This window comes from Eretmochelys imbricata, chromosome 3 (genome assembly GCF_965152235.1).
Source record: "Eretmochelys imbricata isolate rEreImb1 chromosome 3, rEreImb1.hap1, whole genome shotgun sequence".
Taxonomy (NCBI): domain Eukaryota; kingdom Metazoa; phylum Chordata; order Testudines; family Cheloniidae; genus Eretmochelys; species Eretmochelys imbricata.
Genome location: NC_135574.1, coordinates 104724380 through 104748645, shown reverse-complemented (window position 1 = coordinate 104748645; position 24266 = coordinate 104724380). Strand labels below are relative to the sequence as shown.

Genomic DNA, 24266 nt, shown 5'->3' with positions numbered 1-24266 from the left:
AGTATTAGTTTGGTGGTGGTAGCGGCCATTCCAAGGACCACGGGTGGAATACTTTGTACCTTGGGGAAGTTTTGACCTAAGCTGGTAAAGATGAGCTGAGGAGGTTTTTCATGCAGGTCCCCACATCTGTACCCTAGAGTTCAGAGTGGGGGAGGAACCTTGACACATACCTCTAGACAATCAGAACCAAATGCAAAACCCATTTCTTCAGCTTAGTTTTCCCTCAACAGCTCTGCCAGCATGCACACACACAGTCAACCTCACCCCTTTTAACTACCACTTTTTTTAAAAAGAGGAAAAGAAATCAGCTACCTATTCAATTTTTCCCTCCAAGTGGTGAAAGGAGAATGAGTGAGCTTTTTTTAAACAAATAATTGTTATTGTTACTTTTAATTATGTGGGAATTACTTTTAATTACAGCATTGATGAAGGTGATCTGATTCCTATATAGATAGATAAATAACCTAAACAGCAACCTGGACTCACTTCTTGCACTGAGACATATATAACAGCCACTCCAAAGGGGGGAAAAAACAGATTATGAATACAACATAGCATTCATCATGATACACAAAATAAAACTGAATTACTAAGCAATTTAAATTTAACATAGCATAACTGCACAACCTTTCAACTTAACTGCATTTACTTGCGATCCAAATAAAACAGTTTTTTATCACAATCTGGTGAGGAAGAAAAGAAGCATCTAACTCAGCAGGAATAATGTGACGGTCAGCACAGAGTGATTAGAGAAATAAAGACGTGCTTATCGTGCGAATATAGGAAGGACTATAATAGCGCGGGCCGAGGGACGTACTGGCCGTTGCTTCCAGCAGCTCCCATTGGCCTGGAACAGCAAACCGCGGCCAGTGGGAGCCGCGATCGGCCGAACCTGCGGACACGGCAGGTAAACAAACCGGCCTGGCCCAGCAGGGGCTTTCCCTGCACAAGTGGCGGAACAAGTTTGGGAACCACTGATCTAGTGTATACTGGTCCATGCAGTTAGATGCATCCACAAATAGCCAATGCTGGACAATTCAGAGGCACCTATTCAGACATCAGACTATGCCACATTGGGATATACTGGGGTCTAGAGGGGCTAGGCATCCCTCTTAATTAATACGCCAACTAGCATAACTGTAGATGTTTCTGTTTATATATAAATGCCTCATCTTTTTCCAAAGACAACAGTTCTATGTGTTGAGGGCTTCATCTCACTCGATTTTGGTTTTCTGGGCTTCTCTCCACCTCTGCAAGGGAATTGCTTGAATGACTCACTACTCTCCCCTCTCCTCCGCTAAACCATTGGTAGGGTCCTACCAAATTCGCGGCCATGAAAAAGGCATCACAGACTGTGAAATCTGGTCTTTTGTGTGCTTTTACTGTATGCTACATAGATTTCACCAGGGAGACCAGTGTTTCTCAAACTGGGGGTCCTCACCCAAAAGGGAGTTGCAGAGGGTTACAAGGTTATTTTAAGGTGGTTGTGGTATTGCCACCCTTACTTCTGCACTATCTTCAGAGCTGGGAGGCCAGAGAGCAGCAGCTGTTGGCTGGGCCTCCAGCTCTGAAGCCAGTGCCCCGCCACCCACAAGTGCAAAAGTAAGGGTAGAAGTACCGCAACCTCCCGCTACAATAACCTTGCGACTCCTGCCCCCCCCCCCCACTACGCCTTTTGGGTCAGGACCCCTACAATTACACCACCACAAAATTTCAGATAAAAATATTTAAAATCATGAAATTTACGAATTTTAAAACCCTATGACCATAAAATTGACCTTGAATTTGGTAGTGCCCTAGCCATTGGGGTTCCTGCTCGTCACTCACCTGACTCTTGTTCGGAGAGCTACCGTCTGTTTCTGGGATGCGAGGCATTATGCTTCTTTGATCCTAATACAATTAAAAGTGGCAGCACTGCAATTTTTCCATGGTGCATGGAAGCAGCCAAAGCTGTCCACACATCCTAGGATCAATGCAAGCACTCATGGTCTTTATCCTTGGCATTCCTTTCCCAGACAAAGTGCTAGGGCTGGAAGTACAGGTATAAAATAGTTTTTTCTTAAGTAGGAAGAAAACGGACCCCTTGTAGTGAGGGGTTGTTGGTTAGTGGCTGGAGCTTCCCAGTGAATGAACGGGAGGAGGAAGATTGGAAAAAATAAAACATTGCTGTCTAGGCAGTTCTTTTATATATATAAGATTAGCACTGATATCAACTCCTCTTGCTGGCTAAATCCTCTCTAGTCTGGACTCCATTTGACTTCCACTGTAGTTCAAATTAACTAACAGAGATTCCCGTAGTGCTTTTTTTTTAATGTTGCTACTATCAAGTTCCTGAATTTCAAAATTTGCATAACAGCCATTCTGAGTGGCACTGGCACTTGATTTCATGATAAGGATGAGGAAGGACGAAGGGATTACTTGGAAAAAAAAACATAGCTGAAACATAACATAAAAATCGCCATACTGAGTCAGACCAATGGTCCATCAAGTCCAATATCCTGTCTTCTGATAAAAACAACGAGGAGTCCTTGTGGCACTTTAGAGACTAACAAATGTATTTGGGCATAAGCTTTCGTGGACTAAAACCCACTTCATCAGATGCATCCCCCTTAGTCATCTCTTTTCCCAGATGAAAGGTCCTCAACTTGTTAATCTCTCCTCATATGGAAGTGGTTCCATACCCCTAAGCATTTTTGTGGCCCTTTTCTGAACCTTTTCAGGGTTTTGGAGATGGCACAACCACATCTGCACACAGTATTTAAGATGTGGGCATTCAATGGATTTATACAGAGGCAATGTGATATTTTCTTTCTTATTATCTATCCCTTTCTTAATGGTTCCCAACCTTCTGTTCGCTTTTTTCACTGCCATTGCACACTGAGTGGATGTTTTCAGAGAACTATCCACAATGACCCCAAGATCTCTCTCTTGAGCGCTAACAGCTAATTTAGACCCCATCATTGATCTGACCCTCTTGGCTAATAGCCACTGATGGACCTATCCTCCATATAAAACAGCAGCCACCATAACTGAAGAAAAAGGAAAGGAAAGTCAAATGCAATAGGGAAATCTGCTTTAATGTTCTAAAAAGCTACCTTAATTTCTTTTGCCTCCTGGGAGTAATTGCAAAATGTATAATGTCTCAAGGGGCAATTCTAATAGGGCGGATTGTGTTTTCCCCCTTTCTCTAAGGTAGGGGTGAACAACCTACAGCCCGCGGGCCACATCCGGCCCACTGCTTCATTTCATCCGGCCTGTGGCAAGAGCGCCAATTCGCCCCTCTGCAGGGGGAAGCTGGGGTTACCAGGCCATTAAAAGTCCAGTTAGCGCCACACAGCTCCCGGAAGTGACCGGCATGTCCCTGCAGCCCCTAGGAGCAGGGGAGGTCAGGGAAGCTCCACGTGCTTCCCCTGTCCCCTGCGGCAGCTCCACAGCTCCCGTTGTCCAGGAACCGTGGCCCATGGGAGCTGCAGAGGCAGTGCCTATGGGCACGGGCAGCGTGCACAGTGCAGAGCCCCCCGGCTCCTCCACCTAGCAGCCGGACATGGTGGCTGCTTCTTGGAGCAGCGCAGAGCCAGGGCAGGCAGGGAGCCTGCCTTAGCTCCCCTGCACCGCTGACCAAGAGCTGCCTGAGGTAAGCACGGCCCAGCGGGAGACCACACCCCAAACCCCCTGCCCAGGTCAGAACCCCCTCCCACACCCTAAATCCCTCCCAGACCCCGCACCCTTGCCTGCACCCCAATCTCCTGCCCCAGGTCAGCACCCCCTCCTGCACCCTGAATCCCTCATTTCTGGCCCCACCCTGGAGCCTAGGGAAAGCCCTGGGGCTGTGTGTGGCCCGCAACTGATTTTTTCTGTGCATCAGTGGCCCCTGAAAGAATAAAGGTTCCCCACCCCTGCCCTAAAGCATCTGGCATTGACCGTTGTCAGAAGCAGAGACCATTTTTCTATTCTGGTAGGGCAGCTCCTATGTTCTTATGCTAAACTGGTAGTCAGAGTGCATAAAGTTTGACAGATCACCATTTGATTGTGTGCATATGCACCACACTGTATAGAAAGGAGAGAATAAATGAAAGAAAAATCACAAATGAAATTGCTTTTTATTGGTGTTTTCATCACAATTGTCCTCTCATTTGGGGCTGTGCAGTCAGATAAGTAATTTGACAACAATGAAATTGTCAGCCTTTGAGAAGGGACACATAGTAAGAACACCCAGAGCAAGAAAGGAGACTGTTCATTTTGCATTCAGACACATGACTAGCTGTGTGATTTGTAGGGGCACCAAGATGCAGACTCCTGGATGAGGGATTCTCAAATGGCAGGGAGTTTCCTCACAGTCCAAACTTTCTGCTCGAGGCAAGATTACAGAGTTTGGCCCTTAAAAGGTGTGAGACCCCAATGTGCGTGCTTGTGTCACTTGTGCCTAAGGCAAGATCCAGATTAACCTTATTATAAGCAGCACAGCCTACTATTAAAGTTGGCTGAAACTTCCCATTAAAAGATTCTGTTTTCAGTTCTTTATAACCTAGCCAAATATTAACTGTTTGGGCTGAAATTTTCCTTGTTGGGTGTCTGCCGGAGGCTGAACTTTTTTGGATTTTAGCCAAAATGACTCAGGCACTTCCAAGAAGAAAGCCAGGGGAAAATATGTTGCTTTTGCTAGAATTTTTTTTAAAAAGGGCTATCTTTTCTTTGACTAGTGCTAGTGCAGGGGTTCTCAAACTGGGGGTCGAGACCACACCGGAGGTCATGAGGTTATTATATTGGGGATCGCAAGCTGTCAGCCTCCACTGCAAACCCCGCTTTTTTAGGTGTTTTTAATTTATAGGGGGGAGGGTCGCACTCAGAGTCTTGCTATGTGAAAGGGGTCACCAGTACAAAAGTCTGAGAACCACTGCTCTAGTGCCCTCATGATTTGGAGATTGGATTTAAATTGTGGCAAGGAAATATCCTTTTGCCATCCATATGAACATCTGCTCAAATCTGGCCATGTTCTAAGTCTTGAAAAACTGCAGTTTGCATGTGCTCAGTACAGGCTTCTTAGATTTTAACAACTAAACTCCCTGAAGACTCCGTCCACTCTGGCCATGCTCCAGCCTGGGGCTCAGCAGGATTTTCCCTGCAATTACAGCTGTGTGCTGCTGTGAGCCATGCCCACTCCAGGTCCAGGAACCTGAATTGTGAGCAGGAAGCGTGTCTCCCATGCTTTCAGTGACACCGCCCCCCTCCCGCCCCCCCCACACATATATCCTGGGCCCAGAAAGTATGGAGGAAGAATCTGTCTGATTTAAATGCAAAGAAGACAAGAACCAGATTTGCAAAGGGGTGAAATACCGATTGAGACATGTAAAAGCCTGGGGGTGAAGGAGAAGGAACTGAGACTGGGAGCTGGAGTGGGACTCTGGGACTGGCTGGGCAAGGAGACTAGAAGAAGACAACAGCAGTGCAAAAATCAGATTCAACAGGGAGTTTAGGTAGAGAGATTGGGACTGAGAGCCCACGGGGAATGTGGGTGGGAGAGCAATTGGAGGTTCAATTTGGGGAAAGAGGTGGATTGGTAGAGCCCTGCATGGATACAAATATGTGAATCCGCATCCGAGCCGCAAAAATTGTTTGTGGATATCCACATCCGCGGATGCAGATAGCAGCAGATATTCGTGGATTTGCAGGGCTCTACTTACCATGGCCGGGCTGAGGCTCCCGCTGCTGGAGCCTGGTCGGGGAGAATCACGCAGGCAGCTGTGGGGAGCCCGTGGAGAGTTGCGGATCCTCCACCTGCCCTCAGCCGGGCGGAGAGCCTGCAGGCCGGGACACGGCCGGGGGCGGCTTTCTGCTGCCCCCACCCCCCCGGCCACACACCACAGGCAGGTGGAGAGACCCAGGCTCCCCACAGCTGCCAATGGCGCTCCCCGACCTGGCTCCGGATATCAGAGGATATAAAGCGGATACCCACTGATTTGCAGCGCTGTATAGGTTGGATGGCACACTGGCAGTGGGGAACTGGGTATGGCTGGGCCAGGAGACTGGGACTGGAAGTGGGGGAGACTGGGATGGGGAGTCTAGCATGGCCAAGAAAGGAGACTGGGACTGTGATGAAAAACCTAAGGAGTGGAGACTGTGACTGGCTAAGTGAGGAAAACGTGCCTAGAATGAATAGCAAGGGATGGGGAAGAGAGAGGACTGAGACAAGGACAGGTTGGAGGGAATGGGCAAAAGAGTCTGTGCCCACTAGAGCACACTCTCCTCCAGAACCTGCAACAGAACCAACATTCCTGGCTCTCACCACCCCTGTCAGCAAATATCTAGAAAACCAACTGGCAAAGTGTCCCATCCCCCTGTAATGCTGGTACACATGGAGGATGACAACACACTGCTTTCAGTTACTCCATTAGCTCAAGTGGCAGTCGTCTGTGCAGTGGATCTAATGTATGTAACCCTTCTGATGACCCAGGTGGGGGGTCAATATGGTGCCATATGATGAATTTTTTTTTCAGATTGCTTTAAAAAAAAAAACCTAGGAAATTACACACACAAAAAACTATGTTAAAAGAACATTATTAAGGTTGCATAGGTGGTGGAACTAGGGGTGCTACCACACCCCCCTGTCTTGAAGTGGATTCCATTATCTACAGGGTTTACACTTTGGTTCAATGTCTCTGAGCACCTCCACTATAAACATTGTTCCAGGGCCCTGTAAGGTTGAAAAGTCAAACACTCAGAAGTTAGGAAAGGCCAGAATTAAGGTTGCCTGTGGCAAAAAAATAAAGTAAGTAAACAATGAGTGTATAAATATAGGCTACTGTAATGGATAAATGTCTCATGTATACACATAGGCTATGATAATGGATAGGCATAATGGATTAACTGAGATTGCACACGGTCAGTGCTTGATTTTTCGACCTTACTATAAGACTCTTTCAAAGTAGCTGTTGTGTGTGTAATTAAACAGTTTGCCCTGTTTGGTCTTCTTAAACAGCACCACCGATTATTGTGAGACCCCCCTCCCCGGCCTCTGATACCATTTCCTTAACAGCCCCATGGGGTCCTGAATTGCGCTTCATCGAGCAGCCCCACCTGGCCAGCCTCATTCAGATCCAAATTCCACCGAGTTTGGCAGCGTCTTTACGGGCCGCACGCGCTTGCCCCCGCTCCCAGCCGCGGGACGCCTGCCCCCGCTAGTCTCTCCCGCGGCCCGGCGGGGCAGCCAGGCCCCTTGCTTGCCTGCCCCGCTCCAGCTCTGCGGGGGGCCGGGGCTGCGCGGGGGAGCGAGCAGGAGGCTGGCGCACGGCGGCTCCGCCCCTGCCGCCGAGTGTTGACGGCTCTCCACCTGCACCGAGCAGCAGCAGCGGCGCGCCCGGAGCGGGAGGGAGCCAAGTGTTGCCGGGGGAGCTGCAGCTTGCGCTCGCTGCTGAGGCGGCCAGACCTTCCCGCCCGGCCGCCCGCCCCATGTGCGCCCCCAGGTCCTGGAGGCGGGCGGGAGCACCCTGGCTCCTCATGCTGCAGCTGCTCCTGCCTTCTCCCGGGGCGCAAGGTAGGCTGGAGCCGCTCTTTCCCCCTCCGCTCTCTGCCCCGTTCCCTGGGCACGTGCAGGCTGGGGCCCGGGTGTGCGCGTCTCCCCCTCTCTCCAGGGCTGGGGACCTGAACTCGCTCCTTTTAGGTTTCAGCTCTTGGAGGGTTTTGTCCCGTGGGATCCAATTGCAGCTAAGCACGTTTTAGTGGAGTGGCTCTCCAGATCCCATCTAATTAGTGGCTCCATGAGACCGCCCATATTATCATATTAATTATTAGATGAAATCCCCAGATCCAAGAGTTTGATCCTGTAAATGTTTAGGGGTCTGAGTAGCTTTGCTCATGGGAAGCACTTGAGCCAAATGGGCCAGCTCACAAAAGTGAACTTACTCACTGGTTAGGTGTTCACAGGAGTAGCCCCTGTGGCTTCAATCCTGCAGCTGGAACTGTGCAGCAGCAGAGGTCTGTCCATTTGGATTCAGCAGCAGCATCTGGACCTGTGTTTTGCAAGTTGCAGCTTGCTTTCTGTAATGGACATCAATGAATCCAAACACCCTGAACTTGGGGTAGGCTTGGGGACTCAGCCCTGGGTGTCTGAGAGTGTTTGGAATGATGGTTTTGATGCTGTCCATTATACCTATGAACTTCCTATTTGAAGTTCGTATCCAGGCTTTTATTTCAAACCCTTGTCTGACAATAATGAAGGGGGGGGGGGAGATAGATCACTCACCTAAGCCTCTATTATCTAAAAATAATCATTGGCGTAAAGTATAACTTGTTTTTTGGGTTTTTTTTAGTTTTACAAAAAATTGGAAGTGCCACTAAACCAACAAATAAAGGGACACTTACAGTTTAAATATCATATGTAAACAAATTTCCTTACTAGTGTTACTAATAACACTGTAGACTAAATATAAAGATTTTTAAACTATAGTACCCTAAGCACTTCTCTGGCTCTTTGTTTACCTTTAGCATACCTTTCATATGAGACAATAAAATAATTTTCTCTTTTGTTTATAGTTAGTTTCACTTTCAGGTTCTCTAGCCTGCAGGATTTCAAATGCTACAGAGGATAGTAGTATTTTAAAAGAACTGTTTTTATTGGATTTTTTTTTTTAATTTATTGGTTTCAGGTTTGATTAAAAGTGTATGTTTACCAAATGTAAATTTTGAGTCAAAGGTAAGTTCATGGAGCCCCTTTGAAATATTATTTAGAGGGTTGGTGCCCAAAATATTCCAGGTACTTGCCAATCATAGAAGAAGACAGTTGCAAAGAGTATTCACGCTGAATACATAAGAGAGAGATAAAGGGAACGGAGACAACATATAGATAAACTGGTCAGGTCAGTGATAGTTACACACATTAGTTCCCTGTTTTGTTTTAAACTATCCCCAACCCCTTCTTCCCCAAACCATTATTGGTTCCTGACTCAGCTCTCATCTACATTGTGGTGTTATAGAAAACAAACAAACAGTAAAACCCTGGCTAACCTATGCCAGTATTCTCCTGGATCCTCCCTCAACACAGCAACCCCAACCTCTCACCCTGAACCGTTCCCATATCTCCCTGCTGAGAATCACCCTTCTTTTGCCCAAGTCAAAAGGAACCACAGTGAAGGAAGCAATAAGAACCACTTAGATAGAAAGAATTCTGCGTGTAGGTATTTTCTAAGAGTACTGGTGACTTTAGCTTTTTTATTTGCAGGTGATGTTACCTAGGGCATGCCTTGGAGGTGTGATTCCTAGCATGGATTGACCGAGTTGAGCTAGCGTGCTAAAAATAGCAGTGTAGAAGTTGCTGCACTGGTGGCGGCTTGGGCTGGCCACCAGAGCCTGGACTCAGCAGGGGTCAGGCCGGCTTGGACTCAGGCAGTTAGTCCAAGCCGCCACTAATTGTAGCAATATCCACACTGCTATGTTTAGCATCCTAGCTCAGTCAGAACTAGTGTGAGTCTGTCTGCCCATGATGGGAATCACGCCTCTCAGCTGTTGTGCAGACATACCCTGAGAGCCAAGGCCTGTAGTGCATGCTCAGTCCTTACTCAGACTGAGGCCAGGGGGAGCCTTGCCTGTGTAAGGATAGCAGGGTTGGGCCCTTAGACTGCACAGTGCTGAGGACCTATGAGAGCCTGATCCTCATCTCGCACTGGTGTACATCTAGAGTAACTCCCGTGAAGTCAGTGAGCTAAATGCTGTGAGAGGGAAATTGGGCCCATGCTACTTAGCATTTTACAGGAATCTTTTTGCACCTCTAAGCTAAAATAGCTCAAAGAATTCTGGATGTTAGGACTGGAAGTGACCCTTTGGAAACCTAGTTCATTTTGCTCCATTTCACTACTGCCAGTCTCCACAACACTAAGGCCCAGATGCTCCAAGGTATTTAGATGCCTAATTCCCATTGATTTCCTTGGAAGTTAAGCACCTTTGAGGATCTGGGCCTAAACCCATAAAGGCTTGATTCTGCTCCCATTTCAATCCATAGCCAAACTCCTGTTGGTTCCAAGAGAAACAGAATTGCCCATAAGTATGTTTATCCTGGATGCTTTTGGATATCTGTAGTGATGGTGTCTGTTACCTCTGTTTACAACCTATTTTGTTATAGAATCATAGAACTGGAAGGGACCTCGAGAGGTCATCTAGTCCAGTCCCCTGCATCTATGGTTTTGAAATTCTTTTTTAATAAGAGTTCAGAGTGTGCACTCTATTTGACACAGCTCATTTCCTTTTGGGCAATTAATTGTCTGTACTTCGTCAACTTTAATCCATTAACCCTGACATTTCAGTAAATGGAATGCAGGGTCCTCACCCATTTAAATGCATCCATAGGATCTACTTGTCTTCTAGAGACAAGCAGAGAGAGCCCTGGTTTGATTTGGCTCTTCTTAATTGTGGCCTTAACTACCATGCATTGTTTTGATGGCGTTATGGCAGCAGGTCTAACTTCCAATTATTCATGAAATTAGGGCAGTGATGCTGTCAATATAAATCGGTGAGAAATCCCCGGGTATTCAGGAAGATAGTGAATATTGCTCCTGGTCAAAAGCTAGCACAAAAGTCCTGGAACAATTCTTTTATAAAATTGGCATAGAATTGCTTTTTTGATTAATAGAAAATTATTTTTGCTTTTTATTGTTTGAGGAAGGTTTTTTTTAAAAAAAAAGTGAAGAGTTTTGTTGGTTGCGGGAAATGGCTCCTCAGTGTTCTCCTCCAGCAGAACACGAGATGAGAACAGCCACTGGCTGAGAGCTTGTTGCCCCAAAATTTCATCTTCATTTGCTTTAAGCATGCCCTCAAATGTCCCGTGTGCAGTCAACCACACAAAGGAATAACAGAGAAGCTGTGCATTTAGCTTCAGGGGTAGAGCCATAGCCTCAGTCCTTCCCTACACTCTGGCAGCACAAGACAACTGGAAAGCTATTTTAATTGGCCTCTCTCAACATTACGCTTCTGTAAAGGAATCTCCATGTGGTGTAGAGCCAGCTGAGCTATTCCATCCTCCTCTTAACTCTCAGCAGAGGGGTTGTGCCCACAGCACCTTTCTTGCTGTAGAGAGCCCCTGCTGTCAGATCTGGACAGATGGGCATAATATAGTCCCAAAACTACTTGAGTTGTCCTGAGGGCCTAGTCTGGAACTGGAATAGGCTGGGATTGTTGTTAGAGGCATAAATGTGGTTGAAAGAAAACTTTGCAACTGAGCTGCACAAACTCAGTTCTGGCATGATCCAAGAGCTGTCCCATAATCCTTCTACTTTGGATTTTCTATTGTTTAACAACCTTTAAACAACAGAGGAGCAGCAGCATTCAACCTTAATCTGGATTTTAAACTTTCAAATTCACTGATCACCTAGTGTTTTGAGGTAGCGGGGGGTGTTTTTGTGTTTTTTGTTGGTTTGGTCTGGGTTTTTAGTGCATGGTTCATATAGTAGTTGGACTGTGCTGTGATATTTTAGACATGTCTGAAATTTTAGACATCCCAGGTCTGAAGTCCCATTATCTGATGATCTGGGCGTGATCTCACGATTATCTGGGTGTGTGTTAAAGGGAGAAATCGCATATGTAATACATTTTAATGCTATGTTAATGAAGGCTTTTTGGCGGAGGGTGAGAAGAGATATTTGTAAATCCATCTTTAATCTCCTCTTAAAAATCTGTCCTCTGGAAAGAGGAGAATTTAGGACCTTTTCTCCCACTCACTGATTTCATTGTTGTATAGGCAAAAAAAGTCAGGAGAATTTAATAAGTTCTTCTTGACCATGTGAGAGCACTCAGCTCTTTTCATGAACAGCTCTGTAAATCCTCCTACCAACATCTTCCCCACCTCACCCCCCTCCAGAAAAACCCCCAACCCATATTTTTTTCATTATAGGAAACAAAAATTAGAAGGGTTGTATCTTCAAAGTGCAAATTCTTTGATGTATTTATTTATTAGTGCTTAAATAGCACTGTAATTGTGGTTTGGGAATACCAGATGAGACCTTCAAAGGTGCCTTCTCAAAATTCCTTCTGATATTTTGTTTGTAATTAAGGCTCCCAAAGGTGTATGGGCTGCCAAATCTGATTTTATTTTCTTTGTGGCTAATCTGCTGCTTTGTTGCTATCAAGACATGTTTTTCATGATTTGGAAAGTAACCAGAATCTGTTAGCACCAAGAAGCAACCCTAGCCATCTCATTAAGTAAACTTGAGGATATGTTTTCCTTTTACAGTCACGGGAGCATTGAAATACACAAAATAGCACTTTGTAATTGTTGTCTGAGAAATAGAGAAGAGCAAGAGGATAAAGGAGCAGAATATTTATTAGCTAACCTAATACAGTGTCAAATAGAGAATCTCCAATTTAATGCATGCAACATTCATCTAAAAAACAGGCCATTGTGTAGACATACAGTGTATGTGCACAAGTCTTTGCAATCCATTGATAAAAATGGAGTTAACCTCAAAATAGGTGTAAGTCACCTGGGGGCATGGATCAGTGGGTCTTAATGGGTTGAGAGAAGACATGGGTTACCGTAAATTGTGAAAGAATGATTTGTTTGATTTAGGTATATCATTCAAGGTGGAAAAATTATGTTGATGACTTAAGTGAGATTTTCAGTGGGGAAAACTCAGTAAATTCTAGATTACAGCTTTCACAGCATCAGAAATTTGACCCTTTTCTGGACATATAATATTTTGTATTACTCTTAAGTGTACATAGTTATGTTTGTTTTTATGGTTGTGACTTGTGTGGAACTTCATTTTTATTGTTCCTCTACAAGAGACTATTGAAAACTTACAAACTATGTCATTGCTGTTGGAGATTTTGTGACTTTTGGGGAACTCCTTCTAATAATATGTGACCAATGATTAAGAGAGAGAAAAACACCTGTTTTAAGTAAAGATGGGAATCCAGAACAAAGCTCCAGATCCAGACCAAACTGAAGAAGCTCAGATTTGTATCTGGATTTTACACTTCAGTGTATATATTTCTAGATTTAAATAAGCCTTTGTTTGAAGATTCTTGTTTAGAAGATATATAGGTCAGATTCTGTGTTGAACTAGCTGCTCCAGCAATGTAAAGGGGCTTTACCCAATCTGCCTGGCCTGCACAAAGCACTTCCCAACTGATAGAACGACTCTACCCCAACGCTTCTCCCAGCCCTTAGCATAGGGGGCATGACCAGAGCACACTGGACTCCTGTTCTTCTCTGCTACCCACAGCTCCTGAGGCTACTCTGACCAGGGGCCACAGGCAAGCCCTTGGATGAACTTGGACTATAAGAAGCACAGAGATGACATAAAGCCCTATTTGCCCCCTCCGTTTTCCACCTCTGTTCCCAGGCTGAGCATAGGAATGGCATAAGAGAGATCAGACTGGTAGAGTGTTACTTTGCTGGGTGTATAGAACCTTGAATCCGCTTATAGCGATCTCTATATTTCAGCTTGAGTACACCGTGAAAATATAGACATCAAGGAATGGGGATCTGAGCATTTAGATAAAAGGAGATCATTTTTCTATTAGATTCTCAGGGGATTCCAAGAACTGTCAGACACTGTGAAGGTAGTAAGTGTTCTTGCCTGTGGTTTGCATAAGACTTAACTGTTCTTATCATTCACTGTCTCATCTGAAAGTGCAGCAATATCCTGTTTTTGCAGTGTATAATGTTTGAACTGATGATGTACAGGATGTAGATCAGAAATGTTTAAAAGCGGCTATGCTCTAGGAAGGCGGAGGCACGTGTGGTTGCTTATGGAGGTTTGGACATAAACAGGGGCGGTGAGTTATATGGGCCCGTGGTGCCCATGCTCCAGCAATATTCAGGGCCCGGGGGCCCGGCTCCAGGAATGTTCAGGGCCGGGTCTCTCCCCTCGCCCTGCCTGCCACCCCCGCGCATCTGCCCCGTGCGTCCCTGCCTGCACCCTGGGCATTGGGCAACTGCCCCCTGCAGCTCTGCACTGTGCTCCACTCTGCCGGCTCCTGGCATCAACTGCCGCCGCAGGGTCCTAGTGCCCCCCATCCACTAGTGCCAGGGCAGGCTGACCCTACCCCTGCCCTTCTACCTTGGACGGATGGACCCTTCCCTTTTCTGGCAGGACCCTCCACCAGCACAGGGGTCCCCCTGCCCACAGTCACCAGTCCTGCCCCACTCTGGGCAAGGGGCAGCCCCATCCCCAGTGAGGCTACAGTGAGGGGCAGCAGCAGGAGAGGAGGCACACATGTGATGGCAACCCCCCCCTCCCCCCACCACAGGTGGGGCAAGGGGGCTTCCTGGACCTGAGAGGGGCCCTGGGAGCACACGCAGTGACAGTGGTGTGAGGTGAGTGTGCTTCCGGGGGGGAGAGGGGGGCCCCTCCCCCGGACCTCGCTGCTGCCAGCGGGAAGAGGGCTGAGGGGAGTCCTCTGGCCCCAGCCTGGGGGAAGCCTGCCTGCACCCCAAACTCCTCATCCCTGGCCCCACCCCAGAGCCCACACCCCCCCACACCCCAACCCTCTGCCCCAGCCCTGAGCCCCCTCCTGTACCATGAACCCCTCATCCCCAGCCCCACCTGCAGTCCTCACCCCTGCACCCCAACCCTCTGCCTGAGCCCCTCCTGTGCCCTGAAACCTTCATCACCAGCCCCACCCCAGAGCCCACACATTTTTAACATTATTTAAAAAAAATATATTGGCTTACAAGGCAGGTCTTGGTGGGGGGGACGTGGATCTATTCTGGGCACCACCAAAAATTATACAAACCTGCCATCCCTGGATAAAAAGGTGGCAGACCAAAGTGGGGATGAAGCTGTTCAACTCTCCAAATTTAATTCAACCTTGGATAGCTTTATAGACAAGACTTGGAAGTATTTCAGGTTTCACCATCCAAGAATCGTAGCCTTTTACTGATCATAGCAAGTACAGTAGTTAAGGTTTTGTCTGGAAAGTAACTGAAATGTGTACCCTGCCCTCAGACCACCCCTGGTCAGTGTAAAACATTCTCTCTGGTCCTACTGTATAGATTTATTTTATTAAAGGTATTTTTTTGCTGCTGTTACTCTAGTATCTATATGTAAGAGAAGCAGATGGCTAGGCTAAATACCTCCCCGTTTATGATTCCATGTTCAGCAACAGTCACTTAAAACTGTGGGCTAATTAAAAACAGCAGCAGATTATAAAAATAATCGTAAAGCACTTTTAATATACAGGAAGACTGCTAAAAACAATGCTTCAGCTATAACTAGATGGCTGGTTATATTGCTATATAAAGCAGCAGGGACAGAAGCATTTAGTCTCTCAGATCACCCTGGACTCCTCCCTGCAGCAGAATGAAATGAATGTTTGAACACCTCAACAATTTTTTCCTGCGTGTTATCAGAGAGCAATTGCTTAACCTGAGACTTCAGTATTCCTTTCCTTGAGGCTTATGTGGCAACCCAGGTTCTTCTCACACAATTACCTTTCACCGCACCAGTGAGCAAGGCTAGTTCAGACACATTGACAAACCTGAGGCATCGGGGGTCTTGGATTGGGGGTGAGGGGACCAGGTTTGCCAGATGTGATTGTGTCATATGCTCCATGTGTCTGGAAGCTTGAATGTCAGGCACAAGGAGGAGAAAGGAGTTGTGTGCATATCGAACAGTGAAAAGCACCCCGATGTTATGAACTGAAGGATGATGCTTTCAAATCTACTGGGATACTTCCAGTTGGCCTCTAATTTCATGTGAGAGATCACAACATAGCAAAGTTGTTGAGCTCACCGTGTAGGAAAAAACTGTAGTGCTCTTCTGGGACAGACAGGGAGATAGTCCCAACACCTTCCTAATTCTCTGGGTTGAAAATGACACAGAGCAGTGGTTCCTCTTGCACTACCTGCTATTTGGCTGCTGGCCTTAGGAGAATTGATAGATGCTTTACATAGTATATGTTCCCTGCAGAATTGAGAGTGCTCTGCTCTGCTGGGCTGGATCAGAGGGAGGGAGTTGCTGTCTCCCAGAATAGTATCCTGCCATTTGCAAGCCTAGCTAGAGGCTGGAGATAGATGTTCAAGGAGATTGTTTTGCTGTCTTTCAAGCTGGCATATCAGACTGACCTGATAGTTTTGCTGCCTGCAATAGGTCAGGAGATGGAGAAGCCTTAGTTAGGCTTATGGGCCATTTTTGTCTCTTTGGGATTCTAAGCTAGAGAGGAGTATTGAACTGACACCTTGGAGGAGCAGTGAGTCTGGAGAATTGTGGGGGGTGGGGAGCAAGGTCTCACGCACCATCCAGAAGCTTGATCCTAGGTCAAGGAACAGGTGGAGATTCAGGCATAGGCGTTTAACTCGATAAATTAACTCTAATTTCACAGGAGCAAAAACTCTAGTCCAGAGAAAGCTTTGTTAATAGGTCAAATAATAAGATCAGAAACACCCTTCAGGCAATAAATACAAAGTTATCAATTTTAACTGGACCATTGTTGCTAAATGGATAATAGTGCTCTGCAGCGTGAGCATCATAACCATTCTTTGCTGAGCACATGTGCAAAGAGAGGCTCATTCTAGTGCCCCATATGTATAATTTAGGAGGTGGTCCAGCAGATCCATGTTCAAAAATCAGATTATAACTTTCATGAAGACTCGAACTCTTTGCTCACTAAAAGTGCAAAACACAGGTTAATTCCTGAAGCACACCTTCGTTCCAGCCTTGAGAATTTTGAAAAATATTATTCCAAGTTCAGACATCCTCACACAAAACCTTTCTGTTTCCTGGCTGAATCTGTGTTTTTGGTAGCAGATGGTGGTGTCCTGTCCTGGGGCACTGGAAGCTCATGTTTTTGGATGTTGTTAGTGGTGATAAAGGGGCAATGCTAAGTGTAGTTGAGAGAGGTATGAAAAATATTCATAAATGGTTACTTACATGAGGTTGTTTTTTTCACATTTTGTTATAAATTCAAAATAAACCTTTTTCTGAAAAACTGCTGGTGTATAAAAAAAGACTTTTTTTTTTTTTTTTAGGAATGAGCCATTTTTATTTATCTTTAGGCAAAACTAGTTTTGCCTTTAAAACATACAGAAATTCAGTTTTAGCTCTTTCCATTGGAAAAAGTCATTTTTGCCAACATTGAATGTGAAACTGCTCAAATCTGAAAAGAGCATTGTATTTAATATCACACAAAAACCCTTTACATTTTACAACAACTAGTCTGAAGCCAGTACTGACTTTCCATCACTTGAATTCAAAATAAAGCAATAGAGACTGACCATAATTACCGAGTGTGCCTCAAGCAAATGACTTTGCAGGCAGCCTAAGGTTTGGTTGAATCAACCCTGCCGGTGAGTTGGAGCAAACATGACAAGTGCAGTGACAAACAGACAATCAGCTTGTTTCACCCTGTCAGCAAAGTTAGCCAAAAAGGAATAGTCATGCCTGGGTTCCAAGATGTCTGCCTCCACCACCGCCTCCCCAGGAGCCAGTCCTAGCAACCCTTCCAGAGGGCTGGATGCATTGGCTTCTTCTCTCCTCTGGCCTGTGGATGACCCCACACTGCCCTGGAGTCTCTCAGCGGCCCCTCAACTAATGCTGCCTTTCCCCAGCATGTCTCTCCATATCTTGGAGCCCTGCTGAAGCAAAGAACTTTGAGCCCTCCTCTGCCTTCTTCCACTTTCTCATCACAAATCCTGTGCTTGTCTTCCCCCTTCTAGGCCTTCTGCCCCATCACACCTTTCCGCTCTCTCTCTGATTTCCAACATCTCCTCTCTCCCTTTACACCAACTCTTTTCCTGCTATTGCTTCAGTGCCTCCTCCCACTGCTCAGTCTTGTCTTCACGTACAGTGCTACAGTAATGGTGCCGCTGCAGCGCTTGGGGGAAGATGCTACTATGCTGATGAGAGAGCTTCTCCCATCTGTGTAGTTAATCCACCTGCCTAAGAAGCGGTAGCTGTGTCGACGGGGAGAAGCTCTCCATTTAACAAAGCGCTGTCTATACGGGGGGGTTAAGTCAGAATAACTGAATTGCTCAGGGAGATGCGTTTTTCACACCCCTGAGCGACATAGTTATACCAGTATAGGTCTGTAGTGTAGACCTGGCCTCGGTCTTTGGCCTTATAACTCTGCTTTGCTCCCTGCCTTCTCATTTACCAGCCACAGAACTGTAGCAGCACATGAGAGAAGATATAGCTGGGCTACAACCTACATATCATTCTCTTCCTCCCATCCTGTACTGGATTCTTTTGAGAGTGCTGCTTGTAATGCTCCCAATGGTGACGCAAAAGCATGACAACCAATCTCAGGGCAGACTGATTAAAAAAACAGGGCATAAACCCCTAATTGGTTGTGAGTTGTAAGCTGAGATTTCACCAACCACCTGCAAGCTCTGCAGGCTCTTTAACAGTTTTAACAAGGAGTCACAGGCAGTCCCCTTGGATATTCCGGTCTGTCTCGCCATCCACATGAGCGTATCTCTGTGATAGGATTGCTCCATACACCAAGAATCACAGAAATATTCAGTTTACTCCTGATTCCAAAGGACTAGTCACTTAGCCCAGGTCAATTGCACTTTAGGTCTCATACCAAAGACCACGCTTGTAGCCAATCCTATAATAAGCTATATGAAGATGTATTAAATAGGAAAAGGAAATTAGAGAGTGAACCTAGACACACAAATGAGTTACAGTCCTAGGTTTCAAGAGCTACTATATACAGGCTTCTATAATCAGCAAGTGCTGTTTGACCTTTAGGGCTAAGACAGGCTAAGCAGCTGGGGATCTCTTGCTTATGCCTAGAAACACCTTGCCTTCCACCCAGAGTCCAAGCGGCATATAGATCCCTAGTTACTTTTGTATGGGGTTTTATATCCCCCTCCTTCCATGTGCTCTGAGCTGTAAACTCAGCTGAGGGAAGGAGTCCACTAGCATGACTCATCTTCACGGGGAGGTGAGCAGAACAATAAGAGTCTGAGTTCTTTTTTTGATGATTCCTCTATCCAGATGTGGAGAGTTTCCAGTTGTAAGATCCAGCCATCACCTGCCTGTTATTGATTGGCCTCCTCTACAATGTATGTAGAAAAGCAGCTCTTCACACTAATTAATGTCCCTCTCCTGTATGGCGATGGATACAGAGGCGATGGATACAGAGGCTCACAATACAATCGCTTAAGTATTACATAACAATATGGAACACAAATATTATGAGTAAGATTAAAGCACGCAATAGAGTCTAAATACTGAACACATCCTTATTCTAATGCCTATTTTTCTATATTAACCTACAAGTGAGCCAGCCAGATTCCAACTGTGTAGCTGTCACTGTCCAGTTGAGACATGGGAACCTTGGCATGAGCTGGTGCCTGGTCTGGCAGTGCCACATTAGTACATAGAGGAGACCAACTCCACTCCATTGGAAATCAGGTCACTTTTTTAAATGCCTAAACATAGTTTTAGGTGCCATAGCTCAGGGGTTAGCAAATTGGCCTAGTAAACCAAGGATCACAAGTTCAAATCTGCCTGGGTAGCAGTTTCTGTTGTGGTCTGTTGCGCCCCCTGTCAAGTCGTTCATTGGCTACTCTCTCTACTCAGTGGGAGGAGGGGGACAATAACAGAAAATGTGGAAATGGCAGAAGTGCTAAATTAGTTCTGGCTTTCACCAAAAAGGTTAGTAGTGATTGGATGTCTAACAGAGTGAATGCCAGTGAAAATGAGGTAGGATCAGAGGCTAAAATAGGGAGAGAACAAGTTAAAAATTACTTAGACAAGTTAGATGTCTTCAAATCACCAGGGCCTGATGAAATACATCCTCCTAGAATATTTGAGGAGCTGACTGAAGACTTAGCTGACGCATTAGCAATTAATCTTTGAAAAGTTATGGAAGACGGAAGAGATTCCATTGGCCTGGAAAAGAGCAAATATAGTGCCAATCTATAAAAAAGGAAATAAGGACAACCCGGGGAATTAGACTGCTCAGCTTAACTTCAGTACCCAGAAAGATAATGGAGCAAATAATTAAGCAATCAATTTGTAAACACCTAGAAGATAATGAGGTGATAAGTAACAGCATGGATTTGTCAAGAACAAAGTGTGTCAAACCAACCTAATAGCTTTCTTTCATAGGGTAACAAGCCTTGTGGATAGAGGGGGAGCAATAGATGTGGTATATCTTGAATTTACCAAGGATTTTGATACTGTCTCACATGACCTTCTCATAAACAAACTAGGGGACTGTAACTTCTATGGAGCTACTATAAGGCAGGTGCATAACTGTTTGGAAAACCATTCCCAGAGAGTAGTTATCAGTGGCTCACAGTCAAGCTGGAAGAGCATATGGAGAAGGGTCCTACAAGGATCAATTCTGTTCAATATCTTCATCACTGATTTAGATAATGGCATAGAGAGTACACTCAAAGTTTGCGGATGATACCAAGCTGGGAGGAGTTGCAAGTGCTTTGGAGGAAAGGATTAAAACTCAGAATGATCTGGACAAACTAGAGAAATAGTTTGAAGTAAATAGGATGAAATTCAATAAGGACAAATGCAAAGTACTCCACTTAGGAAGGAACAATCATTTGCCCACATACAAAATGGGAAATGACTGCCTAGGAAGGAGTACTGTAGAGAGGGATCTGAGGGTCATAGTGAACCACAAGCTAAATATGAGTCAACAGTGAAACACTTGCTAAAAAAAAATCATCATTCTGGGATGTATTAGTTAGCAGGTGTGTTGTAAGCAAGACACAAGAAGTAATCCGCTCTACTCCGTGCTGATTAGGCTTCAACTGAAGTATTGAGTCTAGTGCTGGTTGCCACATTTCAGGCAAGATGTGGACAAACTGGAGAAAGTCCAGAGAAGAACAACGATTATTTAAAGAACTAGAAAACATGACCTGAGGGAAGATTGAAAAAGTTGGGTTTGTTTAGTCTGGAGAAGACTGAGAGGGTACGTGATTACAGTTTTCAAATACATAAAATGTGTCGAGGAGGATGGAGAAAAATTGTTCTTCTTAACCTCTGAGGATAGGACAAGAAGCTTAAATTGCAGCAAGGGCGGTTTACGTTGGACATTAGGGAAAACTTCCTAACTGTCAGGGTGGTTAAGCACTGGAATAAATTGCCCAGAGAGGTTGTGGAATCTCAGTCATTGGAGATTTTTAAGAGCAGGTTAGACAAACATCTGTCAAGGCTGGTCTAGATAATACTTAGTCCTGGTATGAGTGCAGGGGACTGGTCTAGATGATCTCTCAAGGTCCCTTCCAGTCCTATGATTCTATGATTCTCTAATACAAACAATAAATTATTTTGTTTTGAAGGCAGAGAAATCTGTAATGGTTCTTAGCTCTTTCAGAAGGCAACTTTCTGACTCCAGGCCAGCTTTCAAGAAGGCTTTGGTTCTTGCTGCCATTGGTTGTCACAGGTAATTCAATTTTTGGGGTAGCTTTCAGTGGTGTCCAGGTCAAATTTTCTTTGCTCACATGGAAACAAATGTCTTCTAAATGCCAGTTCTTCAACCTCAGCTTAAAATCTGAATGTCAAACTGATTTTCTCCTGGCTCACACATCAGCAATAATAAATCTGTAATAGGAACTTTATCAATCCTCTTGATGAGGCGCATGCCCAGATAAAATCCCAGAGTCTCTCGTAGCTGTCTTGGCTTTGCAGCACTAATAGGAACAAAAGACACTAAACACACTTGCTATTTTTCACTAAAATAAAGACGTGACTCTAACTATGCACGAGGATCTGATCTATTGAACAAGTAACATTTTACCTGATCCCTGTTCTAACCATAACTGCACTATAAAAAGATATGATTCTAGCACAGTGCAGAAATGGTGGTGACCTGTAATTAAAGCTAACCAGCTTTCTAGACCAAACAAAACCTTATGTAAAGAAAGGCAACTTCAAATTTATATGCCTGCTCTGCAAACCCTTGCTCATGGGAGTAGTCTCCTAGACTTCAGTGGGTTTGTTTAAGGACTGCACACCTGAGAAAGGGAGGTTTCTGGCTTAGTATCTATATTTTAAATAATTCTGCAGTAGTTTACTCTAAGGTCATTGTTTGACTGTTATTTGATGTGGTTAAATTTATTGGTATTTGTTCTTCCCTTCTAATTCAGTTATGCCTTAGATCAGGGGTGGCCAGCCTGTTCAGAAGTTAATATGCGGCTCCTTGTATAGACACTGACTCCGGGGCTGGAGCTAAAGGCACTCACTGCTCAACCCCTGGCTCTGCCACAGGCCCTGCCCTCACTCGACCCCTTCCCGCCCCCTCCCCTGAGCCTGCCGTGCCCTTGCTCCTCCTGCTTCCCCACCAGAGCCTCCTGCATGCCATGAAACAGCTGATCAGGAAGTGCAGGGAGGGAGCGGGAGGCACTGATTGGTGAGGCTGCCAGTGGGAGGGAGGCGCTGGGAGCGGGGTGGGGGAGCTGATGCGGGGGGCTGCTGATATTTACTCTGGCTGTTTGGCAATATACATTGTAAATTCTGGCTCCTCAGGCTCAGGTTGGCCACCCTGGCCATAGAGTCCTGAAATGTAAGGTATTATTATGATTTAATATTTATATTAGCATTATCCAGAGCTCACCGTCAGGATCAGGGACTGTTGTGCTGAGTGCTGTACAAACACGGAGACACAGTCTCTACTGCACTGTAGTAGTGGCTGCAAATTTCTTCATAAGAGAAATACAGAAAGTGGCTTCATTATGATGGGGAGTGATAAAGGTCATTGCAAACATTTCCTATGAAATAGAACATTTTTATGTATGTATTGAATCTTGCCAAGTTGAGTATATGACTAACTTCTGATCTCGGTTATGCAGGCAACCCCATTGAAATCTGTGGATTTACTCCCGATTCTCACTGGTGTAAATGAGCTCAGTGTGTGTGTGTGTGTGTGAAGACAGGAACTGAAATAAGCAGCTAGTGAATGAGTTATATATGCTAATTAACTTCAATAGAAATCTTGGAATATAATTGTAAATTAGATTACCATAGGTTTTCCAGTGGCACTGTTGTATTAATTTAGATGGCAAATATAGACAGAGCCAAGAACAGGAATAGAAACCAGATCTCCTGAATCCCAATTCAGTTGCATTACCTTAGTGTGTAAGTTAAAGTTACTCTTTCCATCTTACAAGTCAATGGTATAATTCTCATTGACTTCAAGGGGAGAAGGAGTGTGACTTTCTTTAAAGAAAAGCCTTTCTCTTGCAAATTCTGGGGGTTTTGCTCACGGAGATCGCCTGTAGGAGATGAGGCGATGGCTCTGTCTTGAGTACTCCTCACTTCACAGAAACCACATCGGAGGGAAGCAAAACATGAAATGAACCCCCCACCTTGACACTTCGTATATTTAAGATATTTTAGTGTAGTAAACAAATACGTGACTCAGATCTGCTGTATAAATATGCTGGGAAAATGTACATACTTTCATGTAGTGATGAACTTTCGAAAGGTTCAGGTAGGCAAATAAAATTCAGATGCTCTACTTCCATAGGTTTTGGTATCACCTGTGTCTGCAACAAGAGCTGATTCTCCCTATCTGGTGCAATTCAATGAGACTTTATTGGCCTGACAAGTATTCAAGTGTTGCCAAAATATGCTATTTAAAAGACTAGTTGACCCCTTGGGATATGTCAAAATTTGTTTATAACCCACCTAGAATAGGTCTTAACACCGTGTTTGGAGTTTGATCCCCAGGGTCTGTTTGTCAGTGGCATCCATTCATGATCTGGTGGCAGGTTGATTCGCAGTCTGATGCCATGTCTACCGTCTTTCTCCGGGAGTCAGGCACAATTTTTCCTCATAGCTTTTTAGTGAGAAGTCTCTTCTGACTCCGGGTAATTTGAGAAAATCCCTTTCTTGCTCTTCCTCGTATTTTGAGCATTGGCATGAAAAGTGCCTCTGTCTCTCAATCTGTCCTTTGTTACATAGATTGCACAATCGCTCTTTTGTAAGATTGCTCCCAATTTTCAGCTCTTGTTTGTGGTCACTGGTTCTGTTTTTGCTGAGAGTTTGCCTTCGCTTTATACATTTCACTGCAGTGAGGTAGCCTGCTTGTGATGGTTGTGGGCATACGTCTTTAGCAGACTAGTTTATTGCTGGCTTTGTTTTTTCTTTGCAGTGATATGTATATTGGTGTTTTAGATGCAGCTCTCGCATATTAATCATTCTTTCCAGCTTTGTGCAGCTTAGTTGGTTCCCCTGGTCAGGAAGTTTCACCTGATCCTCTGTAGGGATGTAAAATGTTAAACTGTTAACTAGTAAGCATTAGGCTTAGCGTTAACCAACCTTAACCCCCTAAGCGCAGGGTGTGCGCCACCCCAGCCCCTTCCC

General features: G+C 45.2%; 1 protein-coding gene across 3 annotated transcripts in view; it reads left to right on the top strand.

Moving 5' to 3' along the window:
- Positions 1 to 7375: 7375 nt before the first annotated feature.
- The window catches only part of IL20RA (interleukin 20 receptor subunit alpha), a 38020-nt gene continuing 21129 nt past the window's right edge, over positions 7376 to 24266 (top strand). Inside the window, exon 1 of one of the 3 annotated variants that reach the window (XM_077813106.1) lies at positions 7376 to 7531. In XM_077813106.1, coding sequence (XP_077669232.1) covers positions 7447 to 7531 — 85 coding nt within the window. In that variant the 5' untranslated portion in view covers positions 7376 to 7446. Of the gene's footprint in view, positions 7532 to 13703; positions 13765 to 21250; positions 21346 to 24266 lie in introns of those variants that run through there. The other 2 variants (XM_077813108.1, XM_077813107.1) reach the window with 2 other exon arrangements.